The following is a 21,249-nucleotide window of genomic DNA, read 5'->3' as shown; positions in this document are numbered from 1 at the left end:
ATACCTTGCAGTAGGTGTATGTGAGCTGAAACGGTGATGAATATTTGCAGAATTTCCAATAAAAAAAATATTGCTTAAAACACGTAAAGGCAACAAATTGAGCATATGAACTTAGGCATAGTGGTCGGACGGAAGCGTGAATTTTTACCCCATCACCTTTTTGTTTGCTATTTCTTAGAAATCTATTCAGTTTGTGTCACGGCTGCCCGTACTGTACACAACGGGTCTGTGGTACACCAGCGCTGTGATTCGCCCGTAGTCATGCTCAGTATATCCCAGTACACTGAACACACACACATACACAATACAGACACTATTGGGAATCCCGCTCTTGATATGACTGATCTCTCACTCCTACCACATATAAACTCCCTATAATCTATATCGTAGTTATTTCGTTGACAAGGACTTGGTACTCTCTAGTAAAATTACCCGTAAATCGAAAATAAAGAATGTTTCACCGTTTACGACTAAATATCACAAAGCTACATGTGTTAATATTGTGAGACAGATTTAAGTAATTTATTATTTGCAAAACAACAACGTACACGGGTTTTATCCAACCTGTGTTGATATTTCAACAAAGTAAACGCAAAACCGCATTTGCTTTTTGTATATGACGTCCAATTAAACATTCCTCTTCATCCTGATGGATTGTTGGGATTATTCGAGAGCCTCAAAACCTCTCAAAGCTTTGATATTTAAATGATATATTTGACTAAATGTCGTTAAAAATGTCATTTCACGCACATTCATATTAACTTGTTCATACTTTCATTATAAGCATATATTTATTATACTAAAGACCATATTTGAAAGCACAACCAAATCATATTTTCTCGCTTAGAATAATGTAAATGTAAGATAATTTTTATTGTTTTCGGAAAACAATTTAGCTGGAAACACGCTAAAAAGCTAGACGTGCAACTTTATCTCTATCTCTGAACATAGTTCTGTATATAAAAATAAGTATACAAAGAATCGTAAAAGCCAGTTCCTCGTTGTTTCACCTTCCAAAGATATCTATGGAGAGATATATCATAACTGCGACGCTCGGCAAACGCAATATGATATTATGGTACGCAAGGGATGCGCAAAGGATAGGCAGCACATCCTTCAAAAACTTGTTTGTGGCAAACTTATCTAATTAACACAAAGTGTGAATTAAATAAGACTGTATCCCTGTTATCAAACCTGCGGTCTAGAATCACAAGTTTCAGTCATCTATAGCTAGACTACATAAATAATGCTCATAGTATAATGCTGATATGTACCAGATCTTTACTAAACAATTTGTTTTTCTTTGCAGAGTCAGGCTATGAGAATTGTTCGCACGGTGGGACAAGCGTTCGAAGTGTGCCATAAGATGCAGATCAACAGCCCTGAGCACCCAGCTCCTTCCACGTCCTCCGCCCCCGACATGCCGATGGCAAGCCGTTCGACCAGCGGCCAAGCAGCTAAAGGTTTGGAAGACCTCGTCCAAGCCCCCATTATCTTTACATAACACGCTCTCATGCTCTGCGATATTTCTCACAAGCGAATATAATTAAATCAAATTTTAATACGTAATTTAATATGCCTACACTGCGAATTATGTTTCATTTTTTACGAGCAAAAGCGATAGCTGGCGAATATATATATATAAAAAAATATCACATAGAATTTTATATCGGAATTTATTGGTACAAAAGAGCAGCGTTTAAACAATATTTTTTAAGCATCTGTTATTGAAGCTTGCGAAATAATTAATATGAAATATTTTTTGTTTATTTTAAATATCAACAAAATAAGTACAAATATGTATCATTAGACTTAATAACGCAACATGTAAACCTTATTTTTTATAGTGTATACAAATAATGGTGCCGTGTATATTAGGATGTCTATGACGTTTTATATTTAACACCAAATACTCACTCCTATTGTCTCTAATTTTAAATAGTATACAGTCTTTTCATCATTGAAATACAAACACTTTAATTGTAATAAAAAGTTATAATTATTTAAATAATTTTATATATTAATTAGGAATTGCCATTAACAATGTTTAAACAAAACCGTGTAACAGAAAGTGTGGCGAGGGATGGGGAGCGATGCGTACAGTAAATGTAAAGTGGGTGAATGCTGTATGTTGAATGTATTCTGAATGACAGAAAATATGAAGAATGAAAGAGGGAATAAAGAGAGTAATTGTAAAGGATGGGAGAAGGAAGGTGAAAGTATGAGGATGTACATCTCTGTCCTGAAAACAAAATTCGGGTATTTTAAAAACATTTTTTTGAAGAAAGAAATTGATTGAGATATTATGTACACATTGGGGTAGTTGATTAAATGTACAAGTTCGTTTGTTGCAGACGATGCGAAAATGATTACGTTAGAAGCCAATTTTACAAGAGTTGACGTGAAATCTTAACGAGTCGTGTCGATCGTCAAAATGAAGCCATAATGTCGTACGGTTTTCCAGCCGTTTCTCAAACGCGTGGGATACGACGAACGCAAAGTCATAAAGCTAAAAGTGATTTGTGCCAAATATAAGATTGAATCGCGGAAAGACGGATATCTCTCTCGTATTCCCAATGAACGTTGATCATAGAAATAAATATTACAAATCATCCGGCGGTCAACATCTGCATGCATCATAAACATTATTTACTATCTATTTATAAAAAAACGTACATACCTTTTCATATTCTGCAAAATGTTACACAATATTTTTTTTAATATCTTTATAGTACTAAATAAGAGAGACGACAATATTTGATAGAAAGATAACACAATAAAACAAGTATTTACATTTGTGATAAGTTGATATTAAATAATTAAATTAGTGCTCAAGGTCACCCAGAAAGCATATCTATAGAACTACACTCGGAAGTTCGACTCGAGATAAAATCAGTGTGTATCTCAAAGAATTACACATACGAAGTGGCAGTTATGCAACCGCTTGATTTGGCTTTATAAAATCGCCGTTCACCGTACCGTATCTTTTGTACTTTTTGCCCACCATTTATTAGTTTTCTTTCTTTATATCTTAAATATTGTGTATCTTAATGCCATGTCGCCCTTGACATGTAATAAAAATTATTTATGGACAATTTCAAAATTTAACGGAGATTAAATTGGTGCAAAGGTAAAAAATACAATTCAAATATGACAGAGATAAAATTATTTCAAAATATTATAAACAACTATTCAAATAACTAATTAATCCAGCCACATTTTCAGCTACAGCTACTGCCATAAAGTCCATCTTTATAAATCTTGAGTAAGGCCTATATTTTCCTACGCTAGTTTAGTGTTCACCAACGTCCCAGCGTCTACACTCCAACTACTCTAAGTTCTCCAAAACCTTAATGTTAATCTCTCAGTGATTTCAACATCCCAACGGAACAACTTTGAATAAGCCTCGACACACCCAAATCACCTCATACCGAACACATCACGCTATACGCCTCCTTCCCCCTCCTAGATCACAAACAGACGTCCTTAGAACCTCGTTACTAGCCCTTTATCAGGGTTTCCGCAACCCACTTATCACACCTCATCCTTCTTAGTCATTCAAAACACTACAGTTCATCTCACAACAACAACAACTTCACCTTTATATATATATATATATGTATATATATATATGTATATATATATATATGTGTATATATATATATATATATATAGATATATATAATGACACATGATACTCAAATATGAGTACAATGCACCAAAGTCAAGCATAACAAAGTTTACAAACTGCTTCGCTTCCGGGGACTCCCCCGCGCACATCGAAAGCGATCCGATCCTTCACCCGTACCCCACCTTCGATCGCTGAATATTCCGAGGTCGCATCTTACTTCTTAGACTTACACTATAAACTCTCACGCTTATAATAATAAAAATATTACCTTTGTACGAACGTATTCGTTCAACTAGTAACATCCGGCTAGTTTAATTTTAAGTAAGAAAAGGACCAATATTTAGCCACTTCCGCACATGCAGTGGTAGTCGTGCAACAAAGTGCACCGCCCGCCAGCCCGCCGACAAATCTGACTCTGTGTTATGTGTGTGTCTTGACTCTGTGTTTGGCACTAATCGGTATGACGTAGCTCCTGAGGATGCCCCATGGAGGGGTGAAACACGTGTTGAGTGGTTTGACGGTGGCAGTTGTGTAGTTCGCATTGTTTGCCGCATGCGCATGCGGCGGGCAGGCGGGCGGTGCACTTTGTTGCACGACTACCACTGCATGTACGGAAGTGGCTAAATATTGGTCCTTTTCTTACTTAGGATGGACTTCTGCAAAGTATCGCCTGATTCCATTAAATAGTTTAATTTTGTTTGCAAAAACCTCCGGGCTAGCAACAATAATATCAAAGCATATGAATATATAATATTTGAAGACATAGTATATAAACTAGTGAAATGTTTTACTCTTAAGCTATTAGTTAATGTATTTGACAACGTATTTAAAACAAAAATGGTTTCATAAATAATAAACAACATAACAATAATATAGTAATATTAAGTGATCCCGCAAACGTAGTTTTGCAAAAAATTAAAGTTTTTAATTAACAAATGTAAGATAAGGGTTGATCGTAGAGGGGTGAAAATTTAGGTTTGTATGTATTTTTGTATGCTGTATCATAATAAAATAAAAACCAAAAAATTTGTCTAAAAAATTAAAAATAAAATTTAGGGGTGGACCACCCTTATCACTTAGGGGTATGGAAAATAGATAGTAGGCGATTCTCAGACAAACTGAATACGCATGTAAAATTTGGTAAAAATCGGTCAAGCCGTTTCGGAGGAGTTCAAGTTCGAACACCGTGACACGAGAATTTTATATATTAGATAAAGAGTTCTGAAAATTCCTATTACTATATTTATTAAAATATATTATTGTTTACTACCTGTCTTCGCAGACTTCGTACTGCCAAAACTTATTCGCCTGTCATATTCTAGTAAATAAATATTTAACATATTTAAGAGTGTTCAATTTATACAGTTTTATTGAAAATAGTTGTATAAAGTTTTAAAGCTGTTACCCTCTAAGTACTAACCCTTGTATATTTGATTTCAAGTGTCTATTGCAGTGTTCCAAGCCCGTGAAAATTAGAAAATGGTCTCAACATGAGTTAAGCAATTTTGTTTTAATATAAAAATTATTTATACGAGGCGCAAAAATTTTAGACTTGCTAAAGTAATTGTACAAAAACAGTTGGAATACACTGGTCTAATATATAAAGTTCTATCTATACCAAAAAGGATCATGTTTTTAAAATTGCGTGATGGCGTTCGGATGTTCCATTTTTTTCTATGTATTCATAGAATAGCGATTTTTTTTTATGACTGCAGCCCTTTCAGCATAATAAAGTACGACCAAAACGCATTGAGAACTCGGGACACCTGGCATAATGTTTACCTTACAGTACCACATCTCAACCGCCATCCGCTATAGGTGGCGGGCTTATTATTAGACTTTATGTATTGTTTTACGACACACGTCGACCAATGCACCGCCCTACCGACTACGTCATCTCAGTGACGATTTACTACATCGTCTCAGTTTAGAAAATTAAACGAACTGATATGAAAGTTAATTATAACTGAATGCAAATATCAATATCTATCAGATTATTTCATGGCATTCAATCTTTCAATGATAGATGCTTTAATTTTTTTATTTTGTTTAAGAGTTTACTTGTGGTATGTGCATCGAAGGTATTTCAAATGATATTATCAATGAAATTAAATATTGATAATTAAGAAATATTTAAATCAAATATAGTTCTATAATATAGTTTGAAAATTTCTGTCTGTCTTTCTCTTTCTCTCTTTCTCTCTCTCTCTCTATATATATATATGTATATATTTGTTAATTGGCTGTCGATTAATGTGAAAATATGTACTAGCCATAAACCAATTGTTTCAGAAATAATTAATAGTCTAATATAAACATGGTAAGAAAAGCGTTTTTAAAATTCATATTACTAAATATTAAAATTAACAATACATTTCGTTTGTCAGCAGCAAGTTTTAAAGCGAGAGATATAAAGATTTTAAACTTTTCGTCTATTTCGAATCATCCTGTATTAATTAATATGAAACTCTATTGTAATATGACAGAACAATAACTTCTGGCAGTGCAAAATCTACAGGGTGATATAGTATACAATAATTAATAAAACGATTCCTGCTGCATACATTATCAATACGTTATTCATTGCTTTCAAAACCATTGATTTTAAAATACTATGTACCAAACATTAATTGGCAATACATTTACCACTACAAAGCTATTACATATGTCCAATCACCCTTAATTGTTTTAAATCCATCAGGAAATTCTGGTATGAAATAAATTAATCATAAAATTTGTAAATGATTTTAAGTGATTATTTTTTAATTCAGATGATTAAAAAAATATTTAAAAAATCTTTTTATTTAAATCAAATGACTCGTATAACTTCACAAAAAAAACTAGCAAATATTAAGGAAGTAAATAGCGATTTTTTATATTTTCAATCCGCTCTCTTATCAATAAAAGGGTCAAATCAAACTCGTAAAACATTTTTATTACCCAATACCACTGTCGCTAATTACGATAACGGTATTTATTACAATTGCCTTACGTTATTTGTTACGGTGAACCCTTGGGATGCTTGTAACGGAACGTTAATAGGGAATCGGACGGGGAAGATTTATAGAAAACCAATTGCAACAAAATTATAAATGCCTTTGCCATCCTGAATTTAACAGATTGAATACCCTATTTTTAACGCTCGTTAATTTCAATAAATTATTAAGAATTAGGACGCCGGACATTAAAACTGCCGCAATTCCAATAAAAAAAAACAAACGAAATACTTACACGACACGAAAATCAAACTCATAATTAATTCAAAATAGTTGTTAACTATTTAGAAAACATCGTCGTTTCAGCCTAAAGACGCCCACTGCAAGGCATAACGACCCCCCCCCCCCTCAAATATATCTAGGAGGGGTGCGTTATCGCAGTATGTGATATTATGGTACGTACAAGAAGCTGCTGCCCATCTTCTGGAAACTTGATTGTGAGCAGTGGCGTGAGTTATATATGAGACTATGTCTAGAAAATCGAACCCGCTACCTACGATTTTCGATCGCCAGCCGTTATCGATAAGCTATCATAGCTCGCTTAAACATCATAATTGTGTTAAATAATAAATAAAAAGGTTAGTGTTATATAGTGTAGAACATTTCTTTATTTAAAGAAACGCCATCTAAGAGACAGACCGCGTCAAATTTATACCTCTGTGCTAATTAAAAAAAAAAACATATGCGTACATATATAGAAACTTTTTATTAAGAAGCCCTCTCCATGTTATTAATTTGTGGTCCAGTACATTTTATTCAATTGTTAATATATTATTCATGTACACTGTTCAACAACGATTAAAGCTTATGTCCGAATTAAACTATTCTCTATTCTATTCCATCTATTCACTGCAGTTTGTAATTTGTAAGACGACTTAAGTGCATTTCACAGATTAATGCTGAAAAGTCGTCTTTGCCCTAAGGATCGAATAGACATCTAAAATACGGGACTTCCCTGTTCATATTCGGAAATGATTAATTCCCATAATAAAAAGCAACAGATCAATGAAGCTTGGAGCGCATCGGGTCGGATTAATTAACGAACGTATCGAACTGCATATCGATGAGAGAATAACCGCCCTCCGTTTGACGTCGTTTCAATATCGAACATTTCAATGCGCACAGGGCTGTGACAAATTTAAAACGAAATTGGAGTTGTTAATATCGAAGTATTAGATAAAGAATAAATAGTTTATTTATTTTTATGTCTTGTTTTAAATTGACAGAATTAGAGTTATAGGATTCATTTATTTATTTATAATTTTATCCACTATATATACACGATAAGAAGAATATCATAAAAACGCAATTCGATCAAAACTAAAATTATTATGGTGACCAGAAAGTAATGTCGTTTCTCCGCATATCGATATTCGATTGTCATTTGGTAGCTCATTACGTACTTGAAAGAGGTTGTACATAGATGCCAAAAGGTTGTTGATAACGAAGGTAAAAATATTGTTGTTTAGAAATAAATACTTGTTAAATATGTAGTCGTGTCATTTTAACTTATGAAAGCGACATTAACACCGTACTTCAACTTTTAAAGCCACAAGGATTCGAAACGCGTGATTCGAGAAGAGCCCACAACAAACCCTGACGGGTTTTTTGGAAGGCCACTGGAAAGCAAAAGCCTCCTCCAAATAGATATATAGGGATATGTTATATAAGGATATATAGGGAGCTATTATGGTACGCTGCTCCCATCCTCTTGAAATTTGTTTTTAAGCAGTGGCAATACATACATATACAAATGATGCACAAAGTGTGAATTATATAACTCTTAGTAGCCTGATTTACGAAAGTGGTTTTTTTTAATATTACTGTGTTTGCTTGAGGGTCTAGATGAAGGGAAAAATACATTTTTTTTAATTTCGTTGAAAAGAATATTATACAACAGTAAAATACGTAGAACCAACCTGTAAAAACTAATAGTAATGTTTACATTCGGTTTAAAAGATTGGTATCAAAATTGAAACTAGGTTATTAAGGGATAAGACTGTATCCCGGGTACCAAACCCGCGTCTTACGATGGCAAGTTCCAATACTCTATCACAATATCCTCAATACTATATAGTTAGAGCAATTAATTTTCAAATTTTATTATCACTTAAAAAATCTTTTAAACTATTAAAAGATTTTCTTAAAATTTTTTGTTTATTTATCTTTACAATTTTTTCATGATAACTTCAGAAGAGTTGTATATTACAATGGAGTGCATTGTTAAAGCATACGCCGTTGTCTATAAAAGAATTATTAACCTAGGTAATGACGTAATATGCTTATCATGTATCTTTGTAATGTTTAAGTAAAACATTACACAAGTCTATCAATAGATATCGCTTTCCCTTCTAGCTGTCAAAGCTTGTTTAAAAGATATTAATTTAGTCTTAAATACATGTCTTTCGAAAATTTATTATTGAACATTGAACAACTGGAACTTCTTAACGTACTTTAATATAAATGACAAAGTTTAAGGCGCGAAATTTATTTAACACTTTTTCAGAAAAAGAATATTACAGATAAATAAACTCAATTTAAAGTCGGAAATATTAACATCATGTTGTACTACGTGGCAACCGTAATACGGACTTGTCGCGTCAATACTGCTCGTTACTGATCTCTTGTTAGATGGAGAGTTTTACAACGACAGCTACAAATATTATACGAAATGTTTCTACTAAACTATAAATGTGTTTAATTTGTTATTGTATATATATCCTTTTCGCTTTATGTGCCAATTGTGAATGAATTTAAATAATCTACAAAGTAATGTTCGAAAAGCCGCCATTTTTAATACCTCTGTTAAAGTACATCATTATTATTGTTACGTTATTATTTTGCTTTATTAGAATCGGAGAGTGCTGGTTCAGAATCCGGCGGTGCGTCGACATCCAAGATGGTCAAGGAGGAACCAAATCAGGGTGGAAAGAAGGAAGCCGTGCGTCCCAAGAATTTGGACTTGCCGCCGAGAAAGGAGGCAAAGCGTAGTCAGGTAATTCATTTTTATCTTCTTATCTGAATATCAGAGCAAGCATGACCTCTTTCGAAAGTCTTTTTTACAGGTTTCACTCAAACCGTGCATTGTTAGTTTGAGGTTTTGCGTTCAAGGCATGAAGTATATCCAAAGCGTCATCTTTTCTGAGCTTAACGCGGTCAAGTTATTTTAGGAATACAGCTTGAAGGTTTGCCCAGAGGCTTTGGTTAGTATTGAATATCCAAAGAGGTCGTTAATGCGTCAATTACATGTGAAATATTCTTCTAAATTATCTTCATCCGCCCATCGTAAAGTTATGTGATCATTAGACATCCAGCCCTTGATACTACCCTGAACTAATGTCCGCATAATAAAACTTATTAGTATCACCATACTGTTATTTTTTTTCAAATACACTCACAAAAGCTGCCTGTTTGAGGAAGAGTCAAAAATGTGGGTAGATCTCACATATTTTTATCATTATCATCATCATAACATTTAAGCCATAGTTCATGATCTACAGAAAATAGAACTCCCCTATGGATTTTAAATAGGAATGATTAACAGTGTCCAACATCTAGTGTAATCCGACGATCCTAATATCACCAGCACACCTTGCTTAATCGTTTAGTTATTAGAACGCTGTGTGAAATTCGTGAAATCGTAACTGGAAATAGACAATATTCGCCCATAATCGTTCCACCCACGCCGCAACTGAGTGAGTAACAATAAATCAAAAGCACAATCATCGGGAAGCTCTAACGGATCGGAATCCACCAGTACAGATCATAGACGGTGACGCGGGTACGAAAAATATTACATGATTTCCCTAAATACGTTGGTGGAAATATGCAGTGCACTCACACCTAATATTCCATATTTTATACTATTTGGCAACGACAAAAAACAATGTAAAATGTTGCTAGTAATCCATATATTCGATACAAATTCTATACTTTTTGGACGTTTCAATGATCTATATCGACGATATCACCATCCCCATTATTTCCACTGTTGGACTGTATCCTTTGGTACACTTAATTTTACGTTGTCTCCAAATCAGAAGATCCCGTCGGAAGGTGTAACATACAGCAAATGAGATATGTATTCAATTCTTTAAAGCTTTCGCAACTTTAGGTCACCATGTTTATTTATTGCCATTTTATAATAATGGTAATAAAAAAATTGTGTTGATGATTCTGCAAAAGAATTGTTGATGCGTTCGCTCCTTTGTTTTACGTTTACGTTTTATATTTCCGATTTTTTTTGTCGTTTGTTTTAGCAAATCACAGTGTTTACTAAGTTATTATAGCCTACTTAAACTATTTCATAACTTTAACCCCAAACTATTTTTATCAAAAGAAAACTAAATTTTTTTTTTCAACAATAAAAATGTCTAGTTTTTAAACTAGGCAAAATATCGTTTATATTAAACAAAATTCCATCAAAGACTACAAACTAAAACAGAAGCGGCAATAATGGAATGCATTCGGAAGTTCTAGAAAGCTTAAATTATTTCTCGGAAATCGACTTTGGTCTTGTTTCGAGATATTCCTGTAACTTTAGCACCAGTCGTGACCACATTGCATTTGAAGCACTTATAACGTTAGATGGAACTACGCCAGAGCATGAGAAATATAGGGATTAACCAGAATTGCTTATGGAAAGGGTAGTTTAGATTACATAACACTATTATTGACACACTCTTGAAAATCACGGAATAGATATACTCATAGTTTTATTTAAAATGTTAAATTTGGGTCTAAAATCTTTAAAATGGTCATTTGCTGTCATCTAATGTTTTTTTTTCTTTATGATCTTTGTTTCGCAGATATTAGCGTCCGTGCCTTCGTTTTACAATTAAGTCTATTATTTCCAAATTTTTACTTACGTGCTTTAATCGAAATGGATGACAATTTTCTCACGTAGCATTTGGAAAAATCAAATACTCTTTTATAGAAGACCTGAGTTTAAGTTTAAGATAATCCGATAGCATACAGGACCTGTATAGCTTTAAACTACACGTAATGCTGCAGTACTCTTTAAAGAATTTCTCGAAATCACCGTGGGGGATTTTTAAAATGTATCTCTGAACGCTCGAATCACATGCTCGGTTTTATTATATATTTATGAATCGCCTGTTCAATTTATATTCAAAACACGCAAAACATTTTTTAACTTCTATAATAAAACGTAATTACATAAAGAATTCAAAGGAAATTTTTAAATATTTCCACCAAAATTATCGCCTTTCATAACAACGGTCTAATTAGATTTACGCCCAAAAGTTTTCTTTGTATCACTTGTTTTAAGGCCAATTATGAAGTTGTTAGGGAGAATAGAGGTACTAAGACTCTATTAAGATGGAAGGAATTATTATTTTCAACGGAATAATTGATGGACGAGTTTAGGAAAGTTGAACCGTATTTTATTAAACATTAATTTTACGGGGTTACTTCGAAATACAATTGAGAAGTATAAATAGAAATTTGTCTCTTAACAATTCTAAACTGGAATGAAAATTATCCCATCGACTTTAATTAGTCTTTAAATGTTTTTAGGCTGAAAATTCTAGATTGTCGTCGTCATTGTTATTGCCATCGTAAGACAACCACTGCTGGTAATAATATAAAAAATAAATATTAATTATTATATTATACAATTCATTCATTGACTATTCACTTAATATTATTTATAGCTTACTTCTGTATGTTATCACACGTTAATAATCTCAAATTGTGCTCTGCTATAATCATCATCATGATCATCACCGTTTCAGCCATGGGATATTCATTAATCGACGTAGGCCTCTCCCAAAGAATTTCGAATACGTGCGGTTGAAAGTGGCGTCCATCCTACGTCCTACAACTTTGACGAAGTCCTTTGTTTACCTTGTAGTCAAACATCTTAAAGCTGCCGCAGCCAGTTTATGATCTACATTCCAGACAAAGACGACAAAGAAGACAGGCAAACCTTCAGACTCCCGCGGTCATCTTGTCTGGGCTGCTTTCATATTGCCACTTTAACTTTATAATGAGTGAAAACTGACATAGCGCAATGGATTGGCAACCGGGCCGTATCAGTTGTTTTCATTAATCTACTGTTCTCTACAATGTTATTCTCCAACTGAAAATAAACCTACGAAAGTTCCAAACTTGACCTAACCAGAGATGAGCCCACAGCTAACTTGATCAGCTTTTTCGTTATGACCTTCATTGACGATTGATATGTAAAAATCCTTCTTTTTTAAGCATCCTATACTTGATTAAACAGATTTGCCTAGTGTAACTAAATATTGTGTTTGCAGCTGCCTGCAGCAGTTCCCGATAACCTGCTGGACCTGCCAGAGTGTGTGACTAAGGTGGAGATGCCAGCGATGCCAGAGGCCGAGGCTGGCATGCAGCTAAGTACTCAGCACCAGCTGAAGTTCCTTCGCGAGAGACTGGATCAACAGGCCCAACAGACCAAGGCTGCTATGGCTCAGCTGCTTCTTGTTAAAAACCAGCTGGCCGCTGAACACGCTGCTCGTTGTGAGGCTCAGGTAAGTGCACTTGGTTGAGAGTTACTACACTTCGCCACATTGAGAAAAGATTTTTAACTGTGAGTCCTTGTCTGAGCGATGGTGTAGAACGAGAGATCATAGAGCGCAGGTGTAACCACCTTACTATGATGCTTCGGACAGAGAAAGAGATAAAAATACCTCAGTATCTCATCTGCAGTCGAAGATCGGGACGTTAGAGTACGTTACAACATGCTCTTCTCGTCCTCTGTAACATGGTTATGTTGTACGTATGACAAAGCCCTGGGTCAACTGAATTGACGGGCAAAAAGTCAGCGCTGGTGAAACTACGGAAGTGAACAAAATTGTCATCATATTTTCGACAGGCGTTGGTTTTTATTGTTAGTAGGCCAGCATAGTAAACTTTTAGTTGCCTTGCAATTGTAGTTTCGAGAATTTTCCTATGAAAGACAACAAAATACACACATTGTATTCTTATCTAGAATGAAATTCTAATCGACAGATAGATAAACAAAAAATAATTTCAGTATGAGGAAATCCGAATTATAATTATATTTGAAATCATAGATTGTCACATTAATTAACAGTTAATAAGTTATACATTCAAACCTTCAAAACTTCTTATAGATGTTATAACTAATAACTCTGTATTTATAAAGTTTAATTCTAAACGATATTTATAGCGTTCAAAGGGAACAAAGTTGTTGCCCAATTTAATATCTTCCGAAGTAATGTTTTGTTGTATTGTCAATAATTTGACCAAGCAATCTCGGCCGTCACTAATTCAAACCGGAGTTAACTATTTAAACATAAGTTAAATTCTAAAATTATACAGTTTTCAGATTAGTTACGTTAACAACTGTTTCTCTTGACTCTATCTAGTACATCCTTAATTGCCTGGTATATTAGTTTGTAAAAGGTGGCGCAAAAGTAATGTCATAATATAAACGTGTCTTTATTTTTGCAAATAGTGCTAAATCTGATTGTCTTTTGACGTTTATTATGTAGATATATAGAGAAAAATTAGGTATCGACAAGCAATGAAACATTAATGATATGATAGAGTATATATACACACACATGTACATATATATATATATATATAGAGAGAGAGAGAGAGTAAGAGAGAAATTTTTCAAACTATATTATAGAACTTGATTCCTTTGTAAATCTTATTTGATCTAAATATTTTTTAATTATCAATATTTCATTTCATTGATAATATCATTTGAAATACGTCCGATGCACATACCACAAGTAAATTCTTACCATGGTATCGGTGGGTAAATATTAATTACTTTTTCTTCACGATCAATGAAGCTGCGGTCTGTACAGTGTATAAATTGATTTGTAATTCATGTTTATTATTTTGTTGTAATAAATAATATAAGTATAGACAGTTTTATATTATCGTAGCACTTAGTATCTAAAATATTTCGCTAAGAAAAATGTTAATGGAATAACATTTTAGACAAGTTCAACTTGCTCTTTCTTTAAAATATAGAACGCAAGTATAGCAGCTGTTATTAATTAAGAATATGTAATAATATCTGATACATTTAACGCCGACGTTGAATACGGCAACAATAGGTGCATCCTTTATATTACAACCCATATATGTTTAAACATTTCTTTTTCATGATAGGTAGGCATGGCCCGCATAATATGAAGACTGCATGTTGTAACTTCTCTAATATATATACTGTCAATACAGAAAAAAAACAACAATAACAATATTTTTTCGAAAATGAATTCGTTACTATATGCCCCAGATCTTCATGAATATTCTGATACTGACCACATTTGTCCTCTACGATATGACTTCTTTGGAATATTTTTCGTACGACCTCCATGCTGGCATTAGACCTGAAAATAGTGGTCCCGTTCTGCTAGAAGAAAGTCATTGTATAACTAATATCGGTCATCGTGATCGCCTTGTAGTGGGCGTCTGTAGGCGGAAAAGAAGAATTTATTTTAACACAAAAGCGAACTTTATTATAGCCCACCCTTTATTATTCCAACAATAATATGTAACATATTTTTTAAGACTCTATAAACATAAGTCAATAAGCCAAGCATTTTTATTGCTACCGCAAATATATACTATATATATGCTAAATTTAAAACGATAAATCCACACTGTACGTTCAATAGAATATATTACTTCATCTCTCAAATTCTAGTACAACTATTTTGAGTGAGACGTAGTTGTGTGTTTAATGTATTCATATACAAATAAATCCAAGCAGTACAATCAAAGATAAGCTTGTTATTACTTTCTCTAAGCTTCATAAAATTAATTCATTTGTCGACATATATTCACTATGCCATACACTCCCGTAGAATAACTCTTACTTTATTTAAAAAGGCTCATCTAAATATCATATTACTGATATTCATGATTTAAGCCACTGGCCATCTAATATTGGACAAATGTCTTCCCCAGAGATTAACAAAAAGACCGACTTGAAGTATCGTTTGTCCACTTTGTGGGAGAACGTGGGCTACGTTTGTCGACGTGTAGTCTCCAATTCAGAGTCGAAAGCCCCAGCGGTCATTTGTTCTATTATTGTCGTATCGATCGATATTCTCACGATTTATTCGATCTCATAGAGAAATTGTGAACATAGCCCTCTCGTTGATCGTCAGATGCTGTGTTTGCATGTCTGTTGTCTTGTAATAAGCGTTGTGCAATCTGCCCACTATCATTTAAATTTAACCATCTACTGAAATATATCGCTTATTTGACTCTTAATTCTATTTTAAAAAATTGTGGAAATTTTCACAATAAAAAAACCTGTGTAAGTTTGTTGTAGGATCGTCTTTAGATCTCTCGAAGCCTTAATTTATACGATACGATACGATAGACTTTTTTTTTTAATTAGAGAGAAATTAGAATCAGTTAAAATGTTAAAATGCTTGTATTTTGAACAGGCTCGCACTCACCAGCTGTTGGTGCACAACAAGGAGCTACTTGACCATATTGCGGCGTTGGTCTCCCACCTTGAGGAGCGAGAGAAAGGAAATGGGCCTCCGATCAACGCCCAGCATCTCTCGACTCTATTGCCACAGGTAAACATTACAAATTTACAACACATTTTTTTTTAATTTTCAGCTGGTTAAGCATGTATGTTGTATTTTTTTTTCAGCTTATTTAATATTACCATTTTAAAAGACGCATGCAATAAAATTATTTTCTCGCAGATTTTTAACATTAAAAAACGAATCAGTTTTATAGACTGATTAAAAACACTTCATCCATTGATCTATTTATATATATACATACTGTTGTCCTTTCAAAGTCTATATCATGTAAATCATTTATACCTATTCTATAAATGTGTCTCGTACCTGTTAAGCACTATTTTCATTTTATTGTTGAAATTTTCCTGCCTATCTTTGAAGATTTGTAATCTATAGGGATTTAGCGTAGGAGTCCATTATCGCAAACTGGACAAAGGTCTACCCTATAGATATCCAATAGGACTTTAAAAATGTCATCTGTCTGCCTTTTTAAGGCCCCTGTGGCCACCTGTAATGCGCGCTGTGTGGCCTGCTAACTCTCTTTTTCAACCAATAGTCGCCTATTGCATATATACTATATATGTAACTCATAATTAAAGAATTATTATTCATACAAATAAATATGGAATTGAAGTTGTGTGAAAATAATGTACAAAAAAGATATGTTAGAATATTTGTTGATAAAATTAAAATTACCGCTCTTTACTATATCTATTTGAATATATATGCAGCACATATACCAAAATAACGTTTTTTCTTATTTTCTCTGTTTGTCCGTCTGTCTGTGCCGGCTAATCTCTAAAATGGCTGAACCAATATTGATGGAACTTATACTGGCAGGTAGCTGATGTATATTGTAAGATGAAGTTATTTTTATAAAGTCTTATAATATATTAATATAATAACACCCACCAAATTCAGTGCGCGCCACCCGAATCTGGCGGCAGACAGCCAGTACGTAATAAAGAGAAACAAATTAATACATAAATAAGTATTATAAAATAAATTATGGAGGTGAATACTAAATAGTGAAAAAGTATTTTTTTGGATAGTTTGGAAAATAAAATTGATATTGACATTTAAAAAATTACAATGAAATATTTACTTTAATTCAAAATATTACATCTATTTTTGATGAAAGTTGAGTCTACAACCTGTTCGCATGTAAAGAAATAAAGTCGATGTAATTAAGTCTTAGTACAAATACATTTTTTTTTGCTTCTATTTTTTACATCGGATATGCTACAATTTGCCAGATATTTTTTTGTTAAATAATGCAAGACACCATAGATAAAAAAAAAACTTTTGCGCATTTGGTTAATTAGGCGTCAACCGCATAATAAATTGTACACAAACATCGAGAACGCAGTCTGACAGGGGACGCTCGGTCACGTGACCGTCGTTAGTGGAACGCGGGAAACCGCGAACCATTTGTCATCTGTCAAAGCAGAGACGGGCTAAATGACACCTTATTTATATGTGAGCAAAAAAATCCCTCCGGAGACATTAAAAAGATGCGACATTCTTTAATCGAGATATGTACAGCTTGCAACAGCGTGCAACTACGAGCTTTTTAACAGCAACAATCTTAGTACACGCTAATGAAGCTACGCTTACTCTAATCGATCATTTAAAGATTAAATATCATACTATATTTAAGTAGCGTATTTATTACTATGCCTCGTAATATCGATGTATATATATATATGTGTGTATATATATATATATATATATATATATATACATATCATAACACACACACACACACACACACACACATATGTATGTGTGTGTGTGTGTGTCGTAAAGATATCCGTTTTATCATTTACTAAATGCAAAGTTTGCCATACGATACGTCGTTAAATTTCAATGACTAAATATTCGCAACAAAAATTTTTGAATTTTTTTAAAGGTAATACACATTTCCGTTGCTTAAATAATAATTATTACAGTTTATTAACTCATTATTTATAACATAATTTCAATTATTAATAAATATCGCATTAACAGACAGATCGCAAAACGCCGAAGCTATCTAAGAACACGTTGGCATGGCATTGGCACGTTGATCTTTCAGGAACTTGGACTGGCCATAAGATGTCTAAGCTGTTTTCAGCGATATGCCACGGTAAAGCCTTTAATATTAAAGGCGAGTAAATGTATGATAAATAGCACACAATCCACTACACTAGCTTTAAAATTAATATGGTATCACATTTATATAATTAACTTCATCTACGAAGTCTCTCTCTTGTGGACATAGGCCACTCTCATAGATTACCAATAGTACCGATTGGAAATTCCAAAACAACCTTAAGGCTCCAGCGGCCATTTGTTCTAAGTGGATATCTCACTGCCACTTAAATTTGCCAATCCGATTGGCTGTGTCATTTACTTTTCTTTTTCTACGGATCTCCCCATTTCTGATTTGATAGAGAAATCCTGTGTATAGCCCTCTCACTCACTCAGAGTGAGAAACAACGTTCGCTATAATAATTATATCGATCATTATTTAATCGATTAAAGAAATAATCTTTAATTTAAAAAATTACGCATGTTTCATTAACCGCAGTGTAAAAATTGTTTTATTTTGCATTTACATTCAATTTTTTAAGCATGTGATTGAATGTTTTGTACATTTACGTGTGTTGCCATTCGAAAACCATACCAGGACAGATTATACCGACATTTTTTTAAGACCTTTTATATCGTACTTTCAATGGAATTTAATTTAAAAAAATAAAAACTACATATAATCTTTTTTGTTGTCGGTGAATTCAGCCCTGGTTCGTTTGCTTCCATAAGTGTTTTGTTGCCACATAAAAGCATATAGACTATGATAATATGCTTAAAAGTTTTGTTCTTCTTGTCAATGTGAGTAGCCCATTATTATTATTTTTTTGCTTTTTTAATAATTTGCTATCAGATGATATATTATTTAAATGTTTTTTTAATATATAGTATACACCTATTGCGCGTTCTCTCGCAGAAGGCAGATAACAGTGGAAAAGCGACAGCTGAGGCAAATGGAAATCATCAGCAGGCTAGCGACGACTTGATCGACTTCGTTCAACAGAACAACTTGCCTAGCCACAGCCAGAACGTAGAGAATAACAACGTTCGCACTTCTCCCTTCAGTCTGTCCCCCGACGACGAGAACACAAATGAACCGAACTTCGCCGACATGACCCACGAACAGGTGCAGGAGTACCTCGTGAAGAAGTTCAAGAGCCTGTCGTTCCTCAACGGGCAAGCGGAGTCAAGCGCGAACAACAACCAGCACTTCTTCCAGAACAGCCGGGCCTTCCCCCACATCCCGCCGATCAGCAGCCACTTCAGCAACTCGGACCTAGTGAGCCTGCTCAACAATCAGATATATAAGGAAGGTGGTGGCTCTTGCGACGAAATGAGCGCTTTGGCCCAAGCGATGAGCATTGCTCAGTCGCAGAACTCACTGTACAGCAACAGTCAGGATTCGAGCTCAAAAGACTCATCGTCTCCCGATTCGAGCTCCGAGGACGGGCAGCCGTACATAATGCCGCTCTCGCACAACGCGACTTTGAAGGCTACTGGTGAGGATGGAAGAGTGAGGCTTATCGTGCCTGTGAGCCCTTCAGAGAGCTCGTCCGGGGTGTCTGAGAAGAAACCAACGCCAACGACGAGCAACTTGCTTCAGGTGCCCGGGGAAGCTGGCCCCTCTTCGGCACCCATCACACGTTCTACCAGCGAGAAGGTGCCAAACAAGAGCGAAATGATGGCTGCGCTCCGCGCTCAGTGGACACGGCACACTACTAAGTAAAGAAATAAAAGGAAAAACAAGGTTCATTCGAGTCAAGTTACCTAAATCTACCCTATTTATTTTAGTTATTCTAGGTATAATATTGTAGGTATATAAAGTTTATATAATTTTTATTATTCAATGTAATTAAAAATGTCTCAGGACGTTAAATTTAAAGGTGCCAATTTGAAAGCCTCGTCAATGGACATGCGGCTTTCTTTTAAATATTTTGGACCTACACACGCCGTGATGGAATAGCAGAGGATTTTGCCACCAATCAACGCCTACTGGTCTCTCCTCCTTTGATCCTCTCCTCTAGTAGCATTCCGGCAGCTTTCCAAGACATTCGTCTCTTTCCTGCCCGCTCTCCAATGCCTTCCTTGTACAGATCAATTATATAGGTGTTGTTGTGTATGTAAAACTCACTTTCAGTGTCCACGTCAACAGCTCGCGACTCCAGCTTCTTCCTCGGTCCCTATCTACTGCTAAACAGCGGTAGTAAAATGTCACTATCAAATAAAGTGCTCCTATATAACCTGTAATCAGAGCTTGTTCTCACATAAGCATGCCTGCGCTTCGTGTATGTTTTTCCCGTCTCCTTTAGACTCCAGGTTGTACAGAACAGGTTCATTTGTAATGAAGTCCGGCATCACGACTGATACTGCCAACAATTGCTGAGTTAAATGGACATTGGTTACTTTTACTTTGCCGCTCAGGTAAAAAATTCTCTCACTGTAAATTACGCCATCTATATATAATTCAAACATACCTATTACATTTGAAATGCTGCATTATTCTGAAATCGAAACACATACTCAAGTTTCCGGACGACGCGATGGTGATAAGACAAGCCAAATACACTTCACACTGTCATCTTCGCCAACCGATAACGGACCTCGTCAGAAACTGACTCGGATCATACATCGCGTCGTCGGAGCTTCTTCCACTACTTTTTCTCCCAGCGATAACGCTTACGTGAGTGGCAGTAGTGTTATTAACTAAGCAATACACCTGAACTTCAACAGAAAAGGTTACGTTCAAGCCGAGGTTCATTTCCCTCAGGTGCTCTTCAGTCAAAATGCTGGACGAGTACTATCGACGACTGAAAACCCAAGCCAAGGTCTTTTGGACCTAGACCCTATTTGGAACGGTCGTGAAGGCGACTAACGAATTCGCCAGCCTTCCCCCGGGTGCCTTCGATTTGTAAGAGAGTTCTTAGTTAGGAGGACCTTCTTCGTCCAGTCACCACGAACCCGTAGAATATCAGTTTTTTTAATTGCTATTAGATCAATGAATACATTGCAATTTACACCTTAATCCGAC

General features: G+C 34.6%; 1 protein-coding gene across 1 annotated transcript in view; it reads left to right on the top strand.

Annotated features, from left to right (window-relative positions):
• Positions 1–20,813, top strand: part of LOC137920250 (carboxyl-terminal PDZ ligand of neuronal nitric oxide synthase protein) — a 225,148-nt gene extending 204,335 nt beyond the window's left edge. Inside the window, exons 6-10 of the mRNA XM_068763531.1 lie at positions 1,310–1,463; positions 9,480–9,622; positions 12,912–13,145; positions 16,059–16,196; positions 19,138–20,813. Of these exons, the coding sequence (XP_068619632.1) occupies positions 1,310–1,463; positions 9,480–9,622; positions 12,912–13,145; positions 16,059–16,196; positions 19,138–19,947 (1,479 nt within the window). The 3' untranslated portion in view covers positions 19,948–20,813. The remainder of the gene's footprint in view (positions 1–1,309; positions 1,464–9,479; positions 9,623–12,911; positions 13,146–16,058; positions 16,197–19,137) is intronic.
• The last annotated feature ends 436 nt before the right edge of the window (positions 20,814–21,249 follow it).

Source organism: Battus philenor, unplaced genomic scaffold (assembly GCF_028537555.1).
Source record: "Battus philenor isolate CCGP_79_NKW_IND1 unplaced genomic scaffold, ilBatPhil1.0.hap1 SCAF_1, whole genome shotgun sequence".
NCBI classification, from domain to species: domain Eukaryota; kingdom Metazoa; phylum Arthropoda; class Insecta; order Lepidoptera; family Papilionidae; genus Battus; species Battus philenor.
This window is presented reverse-complemented; position numbering and strand designations above follow the sequence as displayed.